The 21,139-nt window shown below is 41.1% G+C and overlaps 1 protein-coding gene across 1 annotated transcript; it reads left to right on the plus strand.

The window, feature by feature from the left end:
* Positions 1-12,422: 12,422 nt before the first annotated feature.
* kcnk13b (potassium channel, subfamily K, member 13b) lies at positions 12,423-21,086 on the plus strand. Its single transcript, XM_071924924.2, has 4 exons — positions 12,423-12,759; positions 15,075-15,281; positions 15,315-15,865; positions 20,931-21,086. The coding sequence occupies exons 1-4, from the start codon at positions 12,423-12,425 to the stop codon at positions 21,084-21,086; spliced, it is 1,251 nt and encodes a 416-aa protein (XP_071781025.2).
* The last annotated feature ends 53 nt before the right edge of the window (positions 21,087-21,139 follow it).

Consider the following 21,139-nt stretch of genomic DNA (forward strand, 5'->3'; position numbering starts at 1 on the left):
GATTCATTAAAAAACATCTCACGCCTATAATTTGCTATTTATACTTTACAAAAGAGCCGTGTTTCAGTCCTGTACTGATCTTCGCCCTACAGGACTATTCACATTAAGAATGGGGAAGGAACCATTGTTACTGCACATGGAGGGGATGAATTGGCCCACTTATCTTTTTCCACATTCAACAGGAATCACTATCATCACTATTTGAGCTAAAAGCCACTTCTTTCATACAGTATCTGGTATATTGATTCCTGCTTTAGGCTTAAGTCTGTTGAACACAAACTGTCAACTCTGAACCACATGAACCACACTGGAAGGTTCTTGTTAGTAAAACTGTAAGTGCCTGATACTGTTGGTAGTAAGCCAAGCCTGCTGAGCATTTTATGTTTGGTTTTGGTCTCCTGTTTTTGTCTATTCAGCTCGGTTTATTTCTCATTTTATGTCTATGAGTCTATTGTGGCCTCCTGAGTAATGCTGAAATACTTATGTTGTTCATGGGGGGTGTATTATGCAGGAACACACACACACACACACACACACACACACACACAAAACACTTGCACAGAAACACACACGCATAAAGTGTACAGAAGCACACACACACACACAAAACACCTGCACACAAACACACAAAAGCATAAAACAAGCGCACACAAACGCCCTCTCTGATGGTCGCTCTAATAAAGTGTTTATTCTGCTTTGCTTTTCGCATTTCTCGGTGTAAATGAAGAACTCACACCATCTGCTACCTCTAAATTAATATCAAATTATCAGCATCAGTCCTCAACACTTCTGCTGAGTAAAAAGCAACTTCGCATTACCTCCTACCATACATGGGTTTTACCTAAAAACCATGGTGATGGTATCTATCTATCTATCTATCTATCTATCTATCTATCTATCTGTCACTTTATGACTCTGTTGTTCTCTCTGCCTCCCATCCTCCATACTAGCCCATGCTCTTTGACAGCCAACCCCACCCACCTTTCACCAACCCTTCAAACCAAAGGCAACTGCCACGAAGTGAAAAGCAAAAGAAGGTGCACCTTTCTGAACACATCATCATCATCAACAGTCATTTTTATGACTTTTATAAGACAAAAACAGTGTGACAGTGTGAACTTTGTGTAGGCCTAATCATGATTAGACATTGTTTGTCATGGCATGTTTGTCGTGTTTTTGTCAATGAAAAGACTAGCAGAGACTAATTTGATTAAGCTGTTCTATCTCCCTTGCCTCTCTCTGCCCCCGTCCAACTCTGACACACACACACACACACACACACACACACACACAATTGACAAAATGAGAGAAATAATACAAAAAAATGTGACAAACATTGATGCAAGTTCGACTAATCTAAAATGTCTAAACATTTAAATGACTGAAAATTTGCAAGAACTAAAAACAGATGAATGAATCAAAATTAACAGTTAACAAAATTAACCAATCCTTCTCAGATGATCATCAAATATTTTGTGTGAGCAGGTCCAGTTCAGTTTGCCTAACCAGGGCATAATTTGCAGAAAAGTGATAGAAAAAGCTCTCAGTTCAATACTAATGACTATGTAGTAGTGTACTGTGGCAAGATGAAACGCAGGGGAAGGCCAGTGTCAGAGACCAACTCTGGTTGGTTGCTACGCTGGGCGGAGTGGTACAACATGGGCGGGAAATGCTGCTACGACAGAACATCAAAAGGCCAACCACTGGAAATAACCATGGCAACCAGGCCACCCCACCATGGCATCACCAGGGAGGCAAGACCGCTGTGTGTGGTCTTTTAGGATGTTTTATAGCACGTCTGCTTCATTGGTATAAAGGGAAGATAAGATAGAGAGAGGCAGGCGGGCGACAAACCCTTTTAACTTCAACCTCTGATTGTTTGTTTACATGTAATTAGTGGGCTAATTAAGACTGACGGCCCTGGGGCTCATGACATCCATTAAAAAAAAAACCCTTGTACAATATCAAAATTGCATGGTCATCATATCTGAGGACAAGGTTTTAATATCTTAGTTCCTAAAAAAGTTGACTTAGGTTTTCATTTGACCACAGTAATGAGCCAGGACTCAGACTGAACGTCACAACATCACATGTAGAGACCATTGCTACTGCCATCTCACTATGCAAATTAAAAATGCTTGATGAAAAAGGGCCAAATCTGTTTTGTAATGCAGGGCAGCCATCATTATTTAATCACTATTTATTATTTAATCACAATACTTCAATCAACCTTTCAGTTAAAATAGTTCAGCAGAAATTAAGAGTTGTTTGTGGCCCACCAGGGGATCCACTATTGACTACTGATGGATCCACTATTGTTGAATTCTTCCAAATGCAATGCAAACAACTTCTTCAAATTTAAATTGATTTTATGTTACGGTCTCGGCATCAAGACTGGATAGATTCTGTCTGGATGAAATCTTTTTTTTTTATTTTCTGGGGCATTGACCCACTCTTCTGATTTAGGAGGCATATCATAAGATATCAATAGTCATCAATGCTAATATTGGTATCAGACTAAAATAATGTAGCAGAATGTAACCATTTCTAAAATCTGATACCAAGAACTAAACGTATCAAAAATAAAAGCAAACTATTTTTGATACAAATACCTCTATGTAAAAACTGATACTGATACCAAATGATTTTTTTTAACAAATTGAAAATAATACAAAGAAACACTATACTGTATATACTGTATATATATATATATATATACACATATATTTATAAATTGTATAAATTAAAGCATTTTAATATTTTAAGCCTATTCATGTTTTTCCAAAATCCAATTAATCATTCAGGGTAAATGTTTATTTATAATGTAATTAATTACTATTTGTTACATTTTATCTTTCTCACGACACTAAATCCCTGTTATGAAGTGTGCCATCTCGTGAATCAAACTTCTGTTGAGAAAGTGCCCTGAGATGAAGTAACGGATACTTGGGTTCACACCCAGTGTCTGCAGGAATCTGCCCTGCTGAAGTGTCCTTGAGCAAGACACTGAGGCCCAGATTCACTAAATAACTGCATAGGGAGGAGTGTGTGCTACATTGGCCAAATCAGTCATTAGAATTCACTGAGTGGGCAAGCAAAAAGAGAATTTTCCTATGGGGATCAATAAATTATCACACTGTCATTGTTATGTGTTATGCATACAGTATCTATCACATCGCTGACAAATTGACACAGTGTTGGAGGCCAGTTGTGGCCAGTTTTACAGATGTTGTTCATGGTAGTAGGTGCTGCATCTTCTTCCTCCTGGGGTGAGTCGCATGCAGTTGGGTCAGTTGGGCAAAAGACAGTGTTTCTACCAGAGGACTGAGTTTATCCAACCCCACAGAAACATGTCAAATGAACTATTCTAGCTGGAGGTGTAATAGCGAGGAAAACAAATCTTATTAAATCAATGCAGGTCCCCCACTGCCACTGCAGCAATCATTGACTTAATTTGCACACCACTGCTGCTTCCAGCTTGTTGTAAGGAAATAATGAGTTGCATATTGCAAGCTCTCCACATGTTAAAAGGTGAGCTTGGCACATGTGATTACACATCCAGCATGTGTTTGCTGAGGAAGAGATATTTAAACATTCCTGAAAGCAATGTTGGACAATCAACTTTGGAGCGGGAGACATTTTGGAACCCAGCTTAGAGAAGATATTAAGAAGCAATTGCACAGCGATTTCTTCTCTTTGAAACATGCTTCTAATGTGTGATATATCTTTGAAGGATAAACGCTTTGATGTAACTCTGAAGTTTGCTTAAGAGCGGGCAAAGAGCACCGTTATCAGTGTGAGCTCATTTAACAGGGCATGGAAGGAGAGGGCCACAGGACGATTCTGATTTGGATAACAGCATTTATCAATAGAGATACATGTAATTACCTCCAGTGCTGAACAGGACGGCAGAGCAGGAAAACAGAGGGATGACCTTATACTCAAACCCCCGGGACATCAATAACACACATGGAGAAACTACTACACAAAAAACATTCTCAAAAATAACCCCCAACATAAACCTGACAAACCTACATCAAAAGCACAAAAAACCCAACATATATACCAATAAATATGAGCCACTACAGTATCATATGTATTAGTTTGCAATAATACTGTGCTGATGCATGTAGGCTAGTCCTACTTGGCATACTGACCAGCTCCAACTATTAAGCAGATCCGTTCCTTACCTTAAAATCAACTGAGACATGTTGCAGAATTAAAAAACAAAACAAAAGAAAACAACTTCAACAGAGCTGGACAGTGAGATAGTGAATTTATTCTAATTACATGTTACACCACCACTATCAGACCGACCACAAATCAATTGTCACCGCCTTTCAGGAACCAAGTAATTTCTTTGACATCCTTGATAGCATGGGGGCCGAAATGAAGGACAGGTCTTTCCAATTTATCGTTGTTATTACAGTACAGCTCTTCCGTTCCTCCGGCCCATCACTGATTCTCAAATGGTGCGAGCTCATTATCCCGCCCAGACCAATTACAGCGGACCTAAGAAGCTGCTGCCTCCACTGGCTTTGTGAGAGTCACAGTGCCATTTCCCCTGTGATTCACAACACACTGCAAACGCTGCGAGCATCAAAGCATTGGAGATGAAGGCTGATCTTTGGGCCTTTTGCACGCTCGCCAACACACACAAACTCAAACACTTGCACAAACCGACGCACAAAATAATAAACTCATGCACGTGGACAACCATATATATAAATATGTAAAGAAATGCACAGAGGCATGTACACACACAGACACACACACACACATATAAGCAGCCTCAGCCCTTGAAGCAGTTAGTTGGCTCAAACCTAATCCCAGCTTTCCCTGTCTGCTGATACGACTCCTGTGCAGCGGAGATGAAGCCTGCTGCTTTTCAGTGTTCAGTCCCACACAATGGGCTAGGTGGCGAGGATTGAATCCTTTCCAGAGCAACACATTCAGACATCTGCATGAGAAAGGATGAAAGTGGAGGGGAGTTTGTTCGGGAGAAAGTCAAACTAATCATATGAAGTCGGAGCAAATGTTAAACCGGAAATAAAGTACTTTCCCCCACACACCCAGCTTTATTCTATTAACTTTCAACCAATCAGGGTCAATCTGACATTTTCAAGCTTTTACAGACACCAAGAAAGTTCACATGAGTTCATTTAAATATATTAAAATATTAAATATTCAATTCTCTTTGCAGCATTTTGCATTTCAGTATATATTTATGAGCATGCAGCAATGACTCTAGCTTTGAATCACTATGTAGTACATATTTGGTATGTATACTCCTGCAACAGTACACACACTCAGTATACTCCTGTGGCAGAGTTTCAAGACTGGGATGTACAACTTTTTCATCCAATATGGCCGAATCCCATCAAAGTGAAATTTCACTGTTGGTTTGCCACATAGAACAACTCAAGGCTTATGGCTACCAGAAGGTCAGGAAAGTGTTTGAAATGAGACTGACACCTAAATTGACACAATCTGAATTCTGCTGGTAAGGTAAATCCAATCTAGCAGGTACAACTACAATTTCACCCAAGTCTGGGTTGAAAAATTGGTTGAGGAAGGTGGAGAGAGAGCGTCAGAGATAGCACACACACACACACACACACACACGCACGCGCACACACACACGCACGCACACGCACACACAAGAACGTGCAGAAAGAGAGAACATACCATTCTTAAACATTTTTCTCTCAAGCAGACCTTGTTGATGGAATATTGACTTTCTCTGAATGTGTACTGTGAGCTCGTGCACTTTACTGTTGTTTACATACTTTATAACCTAGTTTCTAGTTACCATGGTTACCCTGTGCTCAGTGATTGGATGTCGTCCTACGAGAGAGAGATGTGTACTGTTAGAGGATGCATTCAAGAAAAGTCCATTGTATCTCACGGGCTACTTGAAAGAGAATTTGATTTTCATTTGCCATTGTCTATTAAAAAGAAAAACAAAACTCGTAACTCACTCTCACTGACAAAAGCAAAGCCAATATATTAGTCAGAAGCAGAGACAAACCAATACCGATGCTGGTGTTGGAAGCTGGGCTGATACCCAGCTAAAATGGTACAGTGGTATTACATAATTTCCCATGTAATGAAGGCCAATAGAAAAACTATTTGTAACATGTCAAAAATCAAAGCAAAGCAACTTAATTCTCCGCCTTAGAACAGCAAGGATGCTACGCAGATCTCTCCAACAGAGAAAAAGCCAAATGACTGCTAACTGATAGTCCATATTGTTCAGTACACTGAACAGAACAACTTGAGAGGAGAACACAGGCAGGTCAGAGGTCAAAGGTCAGGGTTTCAGCTACAGAACAGCGTCCCTGCAGCTGGTGGGAGCCAGTGTCTTGCTTAAGGACTCTTCAGCAGAGCGGATGCAACCATAGACCTTATGGTGTGTGTGTGTGTGTGTGTGTGTGTGTGTGTGTGTGTGCGTGCATAAATCATTAGTCCACAAGCCTAATGGCGCTGCTCATAAACCAGTGCAAAATGAGGTGAAGTGGCCACTTACAGATGTAGAGGCTGATGACAAATGGCTGTGACCTTGGCAGACTGCATGGTAATAATTGTAGCCAGGAGTCAAGCTGCAGCCAGTAAGGAAAAAGTCACAAGTGAGGCTGTGACACATCATGCACAGCGAGATTTATTACAACTGGAATAAAAAACAGATTGACCAGATTGTTGAAAAGTTTCACAAGGTTACAGTAAGTGTGTTTACTTCTAGCTCATATTCTGGTTAAGGTGCTTAAATTCATCTTCATATCTTGCTCATGAATATTCCCTTATACTTCAACAAACAGAACATTCCAAATATTTCCATGGAAACAGATCTTACACAGACCAAAAAAAAACAACAACAGTAAATGGTATAAGGTGTTTACATGCCTTGACATCCCATATAAATTAGCATATCCCACATGTCTTATTTAGGCATCTCATAATCAATATAACTACTTATCAGAGTTACTGTACTCAATGTATTCCATATTCATATTCCTTTTTACAGGTATATGGATAGGACAGTTACTGCATGTTTATTTGAACAGCTTATCCCAAATAGGACCTTATCTGAGATACGGGTCATGTTCAGAATATTACTCTTCATGTAAATAGACTCATTGTGTATGTGTAACACTTCATTGATTGCTATCAAAGTAATAATTGGCTCGGCCACAGCTTATATTGCAGAGCGTTTAACTCATCAAGCACTTGCTATCAGGATCCCTAAAATAACAACCTGCCTAAGGAAATATGAGGAGCAAACTGTATCCTCTTTTAAGAAGCAACTGAAAAGCAATTCTGTACATTTGCATTTAATTTGTTTTTGCTTTCATTATGCTGTAGTAGTATTGTTAATTTGATGCTGCAAGTGCAATATAGTTTCTGAATTTTGGCTACATTTTGATGATGATAATGACATTAAATAGAATATAAAAATGACATATGGTTTTGAACTACCAGGGACTACTTTGCCTGTTTCCATAGGAAGTAAAAGTTGAAGACAACAGGAGACTGTGTTTTTCAAATTTATGAATAACAACTGTTCAATACTAAAAGGTCAGTTTTGAACTCAAGTCAGCAGGGCATTTCTTCCCTGTGCTATAGATGATTGTTTGTTGATATGATTGATTTGTTCTTGTATTCAATCTTGCGACTTTAAGAAAAGTGCTCTACAAATGCAGCAGTATATACACTGTACGCTTATATTATGCATTTCACAATGTGTACTCTCATTTCCAACAGCAGCTTGGATGGAAAGAAAGGAGACAGATAGGGGACAACATCAAAACTCCATATACTATGGGTCAGATATATATCTGTGTGTGTGTGTGTGTGTGTGTGTGTCTGTGTATAAATAAGCAAATGACATGCATGTGCACTTACAAGCTCATGCATACCCAAACACTGTCATAATTAATCTCCTGCAATCAAGAATGTACACACGTGCACAAACCTGAATGCATGTGCACACAGAGTCCTATTAGAAATCACAGGGTTATTTATAAATCAGCATTTTATCCTTTTTTTTTTTCTTTTTTTTTTTCCAATTTACAATCACTTGAGCCAGTTTCCAATCTAACTGAAGTAGAGTGGAGTTCAGTTCTCTTCATTCAATCAATTCATAATGTGTGTTGAAACAAGAAGTCATATACTACTGATAAAGCATTGATTGAATCGAAATGAGCTATCTGAAGTGAACAGAGGGAGGCTTTCAGAGTGTAATGGGGACTAAACAACACCCGATGCCCATGTATCTAGCAATGTTATGTTAATGAAATAACCAAGGCCTCAATAGTCCCCAGTGCTTCCTGATATAGGAATAGAATAGTAAATAACCTCATGTTTATATGCAACAAATACAGCTAACCCTTTACTAGTATTGCTTAGCAACAAAATCTAGTCCCAGGAAGGAAAAACTTAATCACTAGGAGCTTAAAAACAATCCTTTAAGGTCCTTTTTTAAAAGAGTGAGGCTGTAGATCCAGACAGAGAAGTGGGAATAAGAAAAAACATGCTTGTCCTACACTTAAAGATTCTCATCCAAACCACTTTAGATTGTCACTGAACCAATTCTAAACAGATCTATTTTCTATTTTTGTTAGCGTCTGTTAGGAAGTTAGTCATGTTGATGGACGTTTTCACTGTCAGACAGACAGAATTCATAACTTTTTAATGTAACGAGCATCAAGAGAAACTGGAAGCATCAATTCGCCTGGGAGTTAGAGCACCTGCTAAATTAGGCTGCACTTTAAAGAAATACATGTGGACAAATACGGCTTAGTGTTTCCACAGTAATGAGACTTGAATTTGAAGCATGAATCTTTAGAGGCCACACAGACCATATTCAATGACCCAGAACCAAGTGGAAAATAACTATCTGCTTGTGCTGTAGTGCTGTACTTAAGAAACGGCTTCAAGGTACTTGTATATTCTATTGTAGGGATACTTCTCTGTTACATTTCAAAAGAAATAAATTTGATTCCACTCCATTTACACCACCAGCTAGGAGAAACCCTTAAGAGAAAGACTTTACGTACAAAGCCTTTTTAGCATTTCATAAAAATGCTACATGTTTTTACTTTGGGCCAGCCATCTTTAAGAAGAAGCAATCAGAGAAAGAACACAGCTTTAACTTCATAAATACACAGCAAAATCATCAGTGGTAATTTAACCGATTTATCTAATTTAACTCCAATCAACACTTGTCAACTCCACATAATTGTCACTGAAAAGTCAACACACATTTGTTGTGTCGTGTGGCTTTGGTCCGATCTTGAAAATCAGTCATGATGCCAAATCATGGCTGTAATCGCCCCATAAAGTCATGTACACATGTAAATGTTCCAGTTAGATTTTACTTTCATCAGATTATTATTCTATCATATTTCCTACGCGTCAACCATTGTCCACTCCTCTATAACAGGGCCACAAAACCCTCACTGCTTTCACCCTGACCGACTGTATCTGCAAAACCTCTTACTAATCTCCTCTTTTTACAACTGCCAACCTTCAAACACACACACTCTGGTTACCTTCCTTGGTCACTCTGCTTTCCAATTTGCTGCACACAATGAGCTACAAAAACCTCTACGATTTGAAGTCACCCCTGTAAAAGCTTTCAAAAGCTTTTATCATTGACCGTGTAACAGACACCAGCAACTGCTTTGCCTCCTCAGTTGTTAAGATTACACTGCATTTTGTGCTTATGTCCTACTGGTTATACTTTTATTATCCTGTGTTGTCACAGTTTGTTATATCTCACAGTGTCAAATGTCTTGTTTTTTTGTTGTCTTAAGTGTTGTTTTATTCCCTTTTCTTGCCAGGCCATTCTTGTAAAAAGGAATTGGTTATGAATTTTAAGATTTTATTTGTTTCTCTCCCATAGTATAGGGCAGTCAGATCCATACTGGTGAACATGAAAACCTCTCCGAAAAAGGAAGAGAGAACTGAGACTCAAAGACGATGCTGTGAAGATGTAAAATCTGAAAATGATCCTCAGATGATGAATGAGAAACTGTTTCTGAAAATGTTTCTGCCAGTTCATTCTCTACAGAGCAGCTCCAGATTTTACATCTCTACGGCATCACATTTTTGAGTGTTAAGTCTTTGGCTTTGGAGAGAGCTGTTCATGTTCACAAACAGGGATTGAACTGTCCTGTAGTGTATGAGATACTTTGGTTCTATAGTATACAAGATATTTAAATTTATAAAAGCAATGACATGCCATTTTTTTTTTTGCATGGACTGACACTGATTGGACAGCTCAACAGCATAAGAACGACACACATGAATGAAAAGCAGTAAGTGACCTGCCTGCCTGGTTAAATACAGGCTAAATTTAAAAACATAATTTTCCCAGCACATTTATCATGTTTTAGCCCAGAGCCAAGAACAATCACTGGTAGCTGTCCACGGTCCTGAAATGCTATTTAAAATGAAAAAGGTGGCTATTTTGTTGTGCAACATTAAATCCAGATATACAGCAGCCAGAAAATGATCCTGAGGATACAAAAAGGCAACAATTTATAAAATGGTTGAATTAGAAGGTGTTTGTTCAAGCATGAACTAATGTTTAAGTAATACTAAGTCATGAAAAAATGTATTAATGTTTACTGAGCTATTAACATAGTTGTAGATGCTGTAATTACATCCTGCCCATAATGTTCTCCCCTTGCTGCAACTTCTTTTTTTGTTTCTAGTTAACTATTTATCAATGCTTCACATTAGTGCTCATAATTCAAACAGAAAGGCTGTTTCACTTTTCTTGAAGTTGTGCTTATGTGTAGAAATCAAGAAGTAATGTATTTACAATGCATGACCACATTTTCTTTACTTTAGTTACTGTTTTGCTACATGCCAATCATTCTTAAGTTCATGTTATATAAAGAGTGTGAAAACGTGTTTCATTGATGCACACCCATCAGTCCTCTATATTATAACTCACATTAATAGATATGTATGCTTCACTAATGGTTTCTTTATATTTGCAGACATGAACTCATGTTTACCTTAAAAAAAAAAAAAAAAAACATTCTACATTACCTGTAAAGTGGCAGCTCTTCCTGCCCTACCATTAGATTACTAGTCCATGTTAAACATTAGGCTGCTTCAGGATTCGGTAGCAATGTTGAGTCAATTTCTCAAAGATACTGTATGTATGATATTTAATAATAAATATTTACATATTTACAGTGTTAATAATTAGCCTAGTTAACATGAGCATAGTTTTTGGCATGCTTTTCTAATATGGTTTAGTAAAAAAAGAGGAAGTTCTGGCAAAGTGAGAACGTTGTCATGAACAGGACGTAGTTGCAGCATTTAAAACTGCAGTAAGTGCCTTAGTTAAACGTTCAACATTAGTTCATGCATTCCCTAACATGAAAGTTAGGTAATGCATTTCACCTATGAAAAGACTCGCTGCTTCTCTCCATGGTCCTGAAGTGGCCTTGGACACGTCATCATTCGTTTCATTCCCAAATTTACAAAAATAGCTCTTTTGTTGTCCGTGTGATTCTGAATAATTTATTTTGAACCCTTGTTCCGTGGTGACATTTGCTCAAATCGTCCCCGGGTAAGCATGAGCAGAAGCATGAATCCCTCATCCCAGCTTCGAAAGGTCAAGTAATATTGATCCCACTATGCAAACGCGTTCTATATTGTCAAATTCAGACCTCCCAAGTTGGAGTCATGTCGAGCATATTTGGGCGAGTTTTGTCTTGTTCTCAGCTTCGTTTCTGGTGCTGTATTTAAAAAAAAGAAAAAGAAAAGCCGAGGTGAGGAAATTGCTGAAAGAAATTTGGAATATTTGGCAAGCGAATAATTTGGGGGATGAAGGGGGCTCATCCTGCAAGTTTGTCCATGTGCCGGTGGTACATTCGCGGTGCGTAAAACGTGCGCTCTGGGGTGGGGACTCAGAGGCAAGAGGAGGATCAGAGAGCACAGCAGCACAACACGACTCTCTGCATCCACAGGTTGCAGCGCTGCTTACCTGCCTCCTGTCTTAGCAAAGCATCTGTCAAAGCATCTTGTGACGGATAACTCTGGTTATAATATAATAATATATATATCTTCAGCAGAGGTGGGTGACGTTAGAGGATGCGTTTGGCTGAATGGTATGGACTTGGACTGGGCACAGATGCTCATATAGGGAACGAGCAAAAATGCCAAGCGCACAGCCTTGGACCAGCGGAGGTCAACTTGCTCCAATTGTGGTACGACTCGACCAGGCTGCCTCTCCAGACCCTTTAACTGTATTGCGCAGGAGTTCTTTTCTTCTTCTTCTTCTTTTTTGGTCGTGAACGGGCTGCTTGTTAACGTTTCTTCCGAGGATTGTGTGTTTGATTTGAGATCACCATGCCACAGGTCCTTCGCTGCACCTGCACCACGGTGACAACAGCAACATAATGGCATGTAGGAGCGGTTACTGCTGCGGCTCCGGTCCACTAAACGAGGATAATGCGAGGTTCCTGCTGCTGGCTTTGTTCATCATCATCTATCTCCTGTGTGGGGCCGCTGTCTTTTCAGCGCTGGAGCAGCCCAAGGAGCGCGAGGCGAAGGAGCGCTGGGCGCAGCGGTTTGAGCATTTCAGCCAAAAGTATAACCTGAGTAAGAAAGACCTGAATAACTTCCTCAGGAACTACGAGGAGGCGAACGTAGCGGGTATCCGCGTGGACACCATCAGACCTCGATGGGACTTCACCGGCGCCTTCTACTTCGTGGGAACTGTGGTTTCGACCATTGGTGAGACAAAGACATAAAAATAAGTCGCGGATTGCAATAACAGTTTCGTGTTGCTTACAATCAATCACAATCCAGTTTATGGACATGAGCAACTCTCCACCAAAGCAAAATAAGCCGAAAATAAACGATTGACTTTTGGGATTCATACAATTGTTCACGTGTTTCAAATTATATTATAGATTATTCAAACTATATTATATTATATTATCCGAGTCAGAAAATGCATCTTTTGCCCCAGAAAATCACCCTGACATGGATGTCCTACTGACACGGTTACCTTTTCTATCCTTTCCAGTTCATTCGTAATGGAGATGTAGGTCTGTGTAGATTCGGGCGCACGAGCTTTAGGAATAAAAGCACCAAACTTCCATGCTGTGAAAGTCAGTTTTTACAGACGAAGAGTAACAAGAGTAACATATTTAAAGGCTGAAATTCAACGGTAAAAAAAAAACTTTAATTAGTAAAAAAAATAACTTGTTTTTTCACCTTGATGATGAGATAGGCCTATGTTTTTTTATTCAAATCTTACATCCGGGCCTGCATCACAAGAATAAAAGTAAAAACTGTAAAATCTAGTCCATTAGGCTTTATTGTTGTGAGTCAGGTAATGGTTCTTTGGAAGAAACTTCCACCTCAATTAGCACCTTGAGAAACAATCAGCATGTGGCGGCAATCAAATCTCCCCCAAGAAATCAGCTTATTGTTTAGTGGCAATGAGTCATGTAGCTAGCAGAGTATGTTTTTTTATGACATGAGATAACACTTCTTATCTTTGCTGTTCTGTAGCTCAGCAACACACAGCAAAGAGGCTCTAATGCTGCATGAATTTACATCTACTATACCTGTCAACATTATCTGCGGTTTGTACTAACCCATCTAATCAGTCTGATTCTGAAATGGGAACTAAAAGGTAGCCATATACATGTCATGTCACCAAACATGTACAAAAATTACTGCAGGTTTTAAAATGTACTGTGCAAACGTAGCATGCTGAGGAGGGTGAAAGAGAGAGATAGCGAAACACAGAGAGAGAGAGAGAGAGACAGAGAGAGAGAGAGAGAGAGAGACAGACATTGATCATTGATTCACCCCTGAGCAATCAGTGTTAAATGAGGGGTGAAAGGGAGACATCGCTTGGATGGACTGGTGCAGTTGATGACAAAACTCTCACTTTAATTCCCATTTGCCAGGCTACAGCAGACCCAACAGATGAGAAGTCCTAACCCCCAACACCAAACACACACACACGCTGTCATCTCTATGGATAAAGCCAGTTTGAATGTTGAAAGTGGGAGATAGCGAGGAAATTGAGGAGTGAAATGACCCCATCGCTGAGTGTTGTATTTTTGCATATTAACTTCATTGCATAAAGCGATGCCTATGAAGTCCACGAGATCGGCGTGGGTGTTTGGATCAAGAGAGTCACTCCACAACTGCACAAATGTTAAAAATTTACATTCAAATTATCACCCAGCAGCCACTGCAGGGTCAGACGTGGCCCTTTGTACATTCCTTGATGAGAAGGGTAGCTACGATTTTCCACTTGTTTTAAGATGTGCTGTATAAACCCATTGACCTGCAAAATAATTGGGGAGGATTCAATAAAAAACCTAAAACAAAACAAATCAATACTTTGGGACTGATTGTACCGATTTGCATGGACTGAAAACACATCACCTCTTGTGAGTGAGTGTGAGAGTGAGAGACACAGAGAGAGAGAGAGAGAGAGAGAGAGAGAGCGTCACCAATAGCAACCTTTTGCTGGTGGAGTGTGGCAGACACTACAATGCTTTTGCATTGTGGTGTCTGAGTAGGGGTGTTCACTCAGTGACAGGAGGAGGGGGCAACAGTAATTAGCCATCTAGGTCAATGATAGAGAGGATGTGAGCTCAGTTCTTGTAAAGGTAAATCAAATCAGCTGGAGCCGATGACTGTGCTCCCCTCCTCCACCACACATACCCCCACTTCTCCAAACAATCCATTCATTCACTGGCACTTGCTTTACCGGGATGCTTTGTCGGTGTATGTGTGTGTGTGTGTGTGTGTGTGAGTGAGAGACAAAGAAAGAAAGAAAGAAAGAAAGAAAGAGAAAAGAGGGACAATGAGAGAAAGAGATTGTATCTTGTGTTAACGTAATGCTTTTATGTGAAAGAAACACACTTTTATTCTTCTATTCAAAAAATGCCTCCTGCTTAGAGCCATACATGCTAAGGGCAACAGCAATGCTTTATAGCTGAGGAATTCAAGTAATAGTAATATGTATCAAGAGACCCAGGAGATTTCCCCCCATTGCTTTATCTTCCTGTGTGTCCCAGGGTTTGGGATGACCACTCCTGCCACCATTGGAGGGAAAGTCTTCCTGATGTTCTACGGCCTCCTCGGCTGTGCCGCCACCATCCTCTTCTTCAACCTCTTCCTGGAGCGAGTCATCACCGTCATCGCCGTCGTCCTCAAGTCCTGCCATGAGCGTCGCCAAAACAAGGCCGTACTTCCACAAAATGGCCGCCGTACTTCTGAGGGAAGTGGTGGAGGTGGAGCTGGGGGAGGTGCAGGAGGCAAAGGCGAGGGTCTGGCTGGCTGGAAACCCTCTGTCTACTGCGTCATGCTGATCCTCGGCGCGGCGGCCATCTTGGTGTCCTGCTGTGCCTCGGTCATGTACTCGGCAGCTGAGGGTTGGGGCTACCTGGACTCGCTCTACTTCTGCTTTGTGGCCTTCAGCACCATTGGCTTCGGAGATATGGTGAGCAGCCAGCGGGCTGCCTATGAGGGCCACGCCACGGCCGCCTATCGGCTGGGCAACTTCATCTTCATCCTGACCGGCGTCTGTTGCATCTACTCCCTCTTCAATGTCATCTCCATCGTCATCAAGCAGGTTCTCAACTGGCTGCTGAGGAGACTGGAGGCCCCCTGCCGCTGTTGTTTCCCCGGAAGGGGGGTTCACCACCCGCACCGACACCCCCGACGGAACGTAGTAGCACCGGGCCACCTGCGTGCCCGCCGAGACCCCTCCATCGAGACGGACGCCGTCAACGAGAGTGAGACTGACACTGGGCGCAGGATGTCCGGGGAGATGATCTCCATGAGGGACTTCCTGGCAGCCAACAAGGTGAGTGCTATGGGCTGTCAACACAAATTTCAATATTTGAATTTCAGTCGAATGTCAAAAAATCATAAATTCGAACCCCAACCTGCCCATCGAATATTAAAAAACACATTTTCATCTAATTATTTACTGATTTAGTAGCTGATTGAACTGAACGCATCACTGGCTCCCCATGACTTGATTCCACAGACTCTCATTCTCTGCCGCTCTCGCGATTTCTTCTAGTAGCCGGTTAATTTGTTTTTAGCACACACATGCTTGCTAGCAGCATAATGGCAGAAAACTCCTGACTACTTCTTCAAGCGATGCTTGGAAGATATTTGGATTCCCCTCAGTAAAAGGCAAGATTCAGCAGAACACCAACTTAAATCTAAAAAAAGGCTGCATGCTGTGAATCAACTCCGGGTAAAATCTCCATCGGTTTAGAGTGCTTTGTCCGTTCATTGCATCCTGCTTTCATTAGTCAATTTTATGTAAATTTTATATAATATATTTTACAATATTCTAATTTCAGTCGAAATTGACAGCCTTTGAGTGCTGCAGGGTGAGAGCACGATGTGGTCCGCAGCTTGTGTGACATTCCATGTCTCTGTGCTGTAGTGTTATACCCCTTTCTCTGTAGTCCTTTCTACTTTTTCATTGGCTGTGTTTACAGGAAAAATCAAATGTGTGATTACACACAAATAATCAATTATTTCCCTGATTGAGAATAATTTGATTAAAATTGCTCATGAGTAGTAGAAAGAGAATGTTCTGTCAATTTTTCTGTTTCCATGTAATATCACATACTGCAATCATTGATTGAATATGTCATTCACCCTCTCTTGTATAAGCTACATGCCACAGCAGTCATCTCCTTCTGTATAAGCTGCAGTCAAATTGCTCATGTGGAATATTGCTCCATTGCATCTATTCTGCACGTCTGTCAATATTGAAACTCCTCAGTGTGTCAGAGTGACAGCTGGATTTGAATAAAGAGCTGTGAACATAACATAATATAACATTAATAATAATGGTGCGCAAAACCTACCAATAATCATAATTGTATTTAGAATAGAGTCTTGGTGTGTGTCTAAATAATATGGAACAATACACAAGGCAGATGGGCTGCCTGCCGTCCTTTAAATCTATTATCTAGTCAAAGTTTGTAGACTACCAAGTCTGATGTGATCAGTGATAGTTTAAATCAGAATAAGTGTGATGTATTCAAAAATGAGTAGGTGATGGAGGGTAAACAAAAAGGTATCAAACATTTAGTCATACTTTTTATGATTAAATGTTTGATAAGGTTCGCTACATACATGTTATCTGTAAAAAAAAGCTTGAACACCAATTGTTATGCCCCATCCTGGGGAAGCCAGGGCACCACATGAAAGGTGGAAGCCTCCCTTCAGCTCGCAACACCAACCCGGGACACGGGACGGAAATACCGCAATATGAGTATTTATTTACAAAAGAATCAAAAGGAGAAACAATAAAAAAAAAATAGGAAGCAAAGTCATCAGGTGCGAGCCACAGCCAAAATAACAAGCAAACTATCTGGGAGAAGAATCCATGTAACCTAAGAAAAGAAAAGAAACCAAAATAGGTACATAAGTCTAGTTTACCTCCCTAATTAGAGAAAAAAAAACAGGAGAAGAACAGGAGAAAGAGGATCCCAAACAGGAGAAAAATAATTAACACAAATGGCAGCTCGCACCTACAGCTTCCAAACAAAGACATATATCAACTTACATGTCCGAGTGGTCAATAAGTAACAACCTAAGAACGTAAAGAAATACTGATCCACGAGAGTGGAACAAACTAATATGCTATAATCTCTGAGTACTAGCAGGGACAAAACCAGTCAAATGGGTTGGGAGTTCTGCTCCGATCTGCAGGTCCACTGGCACCGCTTTTACATTCCAATCTGTCACTGCAGAGCCAATCACCTGCCGGCACACCTCCGCCCGTCTCCCACGGTCCAGCGACCTGTCAATGACTGGCGTGCAACTCAGACACACGCACACTAAACAGACGCTCAGGAAGAGAGAAAGAACGGAAGAAAACAGATCCACTGACTAGGGTCGTCGCGGTGGGCGGTGTTACCGGTGGCATACGGTCTTGGAGTCCACACCGGTGTTATTAGCCCCACACCGGGTATACTGTTATTTTGTATTTTGTAAAATGAAAGCACATATTCAGAACTTCCATGTTCAAATTAGGCTACTAAATGATAAAAGGACATACTAATCACTAATATCTGATCACTAATGACAGATTAGGATGAATAGGATTAATTATTTGTCCTTACCTAGTGACAGTAATTTGTCCAGTACAATCACTTTAGTAGCCTAAAGAAGGGCAATATGCCAGAATCTGCACTGCACTCACATTAACTCTCTGAGTGTTGAGCAGTGTTATAAATTGATTAAAAAGTGTTAAGGCAGTGGAATGTCCAGTCTCCCCTCCGCCACAAGAAAGAACAAACCAAAACTTAGATCAGTTCTTTCTTTCCTTTTCCCGGACGAGCCCCCATTTGTCACAAACTGGCTCAGGGAATGCGACAAGGAGGGAGTCCACGCAAGAGGTTTACTTAAAACAAACATAATTTATTAGAACTAAGGTTCACACAAATTAACAATGGAGTGTGTAGATCAGCATGGTCAGCAATGCAAGCAGTGCATGGATGTGTGGTTGATGTGCTGTGGTGGTGTTGAAGGCGCAAACCAAAAGGGAAGTGATGCCGAGTGGATGTCAGCTGTAGGAAGGGAGAGACAAAGTGAACACATGGGCCAGTTTATATAGTCCAAGGGCCCAGGTGAGCTTAATCAGCTGACGACCCTCCACTGTCAATCAATTGTCTGCTGAGGTTGGCCAGGACAGCCTCCAAGACAGTGGGAGGGGCGTCACACCGTTTACAAATGCCGTTAACACACGTGAGTTTGGAGAGGACGTAGTGACGCTGAGTTTGACAGCGCTTAGACCCCCTAGTGGCGACAGGCGGTATAACCGGTATGGCCGGTGTTGAGGAGGGAAACAACACCGGTGTCAAAATGGCACCACCGTGACAACTCTACCACTGACCACAAAATTACAACCACGGTCGTGACACCTCCCTTCCTGAATATCAAATATCCCCCGAAATGTTTGATAAGGAACACATCAACAGGCAAGGAACTAGAACCAAGATAAACTTCAACATTCTGCAAGAAACAATGCAAGGGCTTCCTTCTCGATGGTACTGTAGTTTAGCTTGTGTTTGTTAAACTTTGCAGAGAAGTAGCAGATGTTAGGATCAATACCCTACTTGTCTTCTTGCAGCAACACCGCATCTACACCACACGCATTTGCATCCACCTCCAACTTCAAGGGATGCGCAAAGTCAGGGGTAGCGAGGACAGGTGTGCTGCAGGGCAGTGCCTTGGCAGAATCAAGTGGCCTGACAAGCAGGAGACCAAATAAAGTCCTTAGAAGGACTGACCAAGCTTATGAGAGGAGCAACTACATCAGCAAAGTTTTTACAAACCCTTGATAATAACTGCTCACCCTGAGAAAATAGCGGAGTGCCCGTTTTGTCTGTGGGACGGGAAATCTACACATATCTACACACACCTAGCTGAAATCATTTACTAACGTTCCAGGACCAGAGGTATTTGTGTGGTGGAACAGAGCACAAGAACACGGATGGTTCCACCAGGCAATCTAAGCCCTGAATTTCTGAAACTTCTGACATAATCTGAGCAAAAACCTTGGACATAAAATTTGTACCTTGATCCCCCTTTGATCCCTTGATAGTTTTTGGTAAATCAAAGGTGGAAAAGAATTTGGTTAAAGCCTTCACAACAGTCCTGGCGTAAAGCGTGCGTAATGGTATGGCTGTGGGGTAACATGTAGTAGCGCACATGATTGTCAGGATGTACTGTTGACCAGGTTTAGATTTAGGTAATGGGCCGACACAATCTAGCAATATGTGCTCAAAGGGTTCCCCCAATGACAGGGATGAGGTGCAATAGTGCAGGCGAAACAATCTGGTTGGGCTTAGCAACTACTTGGCAAGTATGACATTAACGACAGTACTTCATTGACATCAGCCTTTAAACTGGGCCAAATGAATTAAGGGAGGACACAGTGTTAGGTTTTTTTAACACCTAAATGACCAGCAGAACTGTGATCGTAAGCGAGACTCAGAACTTGGTAATGGTAGTCTTTTGGTACCACCACTTGATGAAAAGAATACCATTCACCAGAGTTAGGAGTCCACTTATGCATCAACACACCATTGTCAAAGAAAAAAACATTAGGTTGAGTACTATTTTTCTGTGCTACAGCAGATGACATACATGTAACCAAGAAACAGTCGCTCTATGGCGCACTGATAAATGTACATCAAACGACAAGTCTGCATCATCAGGCAACATCTCAACAGTTACAATCCCAGATTTATCTACTGAGCCTAGCTGAGAATCTTAACAGTCCTCAGGCAAAATCCTAAAAGAATCTGATGGATCTCCTATATGCCCAAATTTTCGGGCTTGCATACATGACAACTTGTGGGCATCGGCATGGCAGTTTTAGTGCCGTTTCTAAACTTTTGTCTGTAGGCCTCTGGCACAAGTTCATATACACATGAAACAGTAGCTTAATTCTTAAGGCTCTGGTCAAAAACTTCAAGAAGCTTGAACAAGCTTTTCCCACGAGTTTACATTGCAGTAACCAGAGACCAGACTTCTCTGGGCCACCGCAGGGTAGCAGTGATTCGTTCAAAAGCATTAAAATATGAATCTCTTTCAGACTCTTGAAAAGGTGGAAAAGGTGAGTGTGTGTGGGAGAGTACATGTCTGGTTCATGTTGTTAACAATTCTTCAATGTTTGTCTTGTTTGTTCACTTAAAAAGACACACCAAAAGAGAGCCAAAATGCCATCTGGTAGCTTTGCATCTCATCTGGTAAAGCAGGTGTGCCTACCGCCAACGCACTGTAGAAATCCTTGTCTCTCGTGGATTCACAGGATCAGGTAGCACTACCAAAAACAGACTACTTTAAATATTAAGTCGTCTACTGATTTCTTCATTTCTGCCCTCCTACAGGTGAATCTGGCCATAATGCAGAAGCAGCTATCGGAGATGGCCAACGGACACCCACGCCAATCCAGTTCCAGTTCACGCCAGAATGGTTTCTCTGGAGGGGTGGGCGCCCTTGGCATCATGAATAACCGGCTGGCAGAAACTAGCGTGGACAGATAGAGGAAACAGACTTAATCCATTTCAAAGGATGCAAAGGCCAAGAGGGAAAGACT

This window comes from Centroberyx gerrardi, chromosome 18 (genome assembly GCF_048128805.1).
Source record: "Centroberyx gerrardi isolate f3 chromosome 18, fCenGer3.hap1.cur.20231027, whole genome shotgun sequence".
Classification (NCBI taxonomy): domain Eukaryota; kingdom Metazoa; phylum Chordata; class Actinopteri; order Beryciformes; family Berycidae; genus Centroberyx; species Centroberyx gerrardi.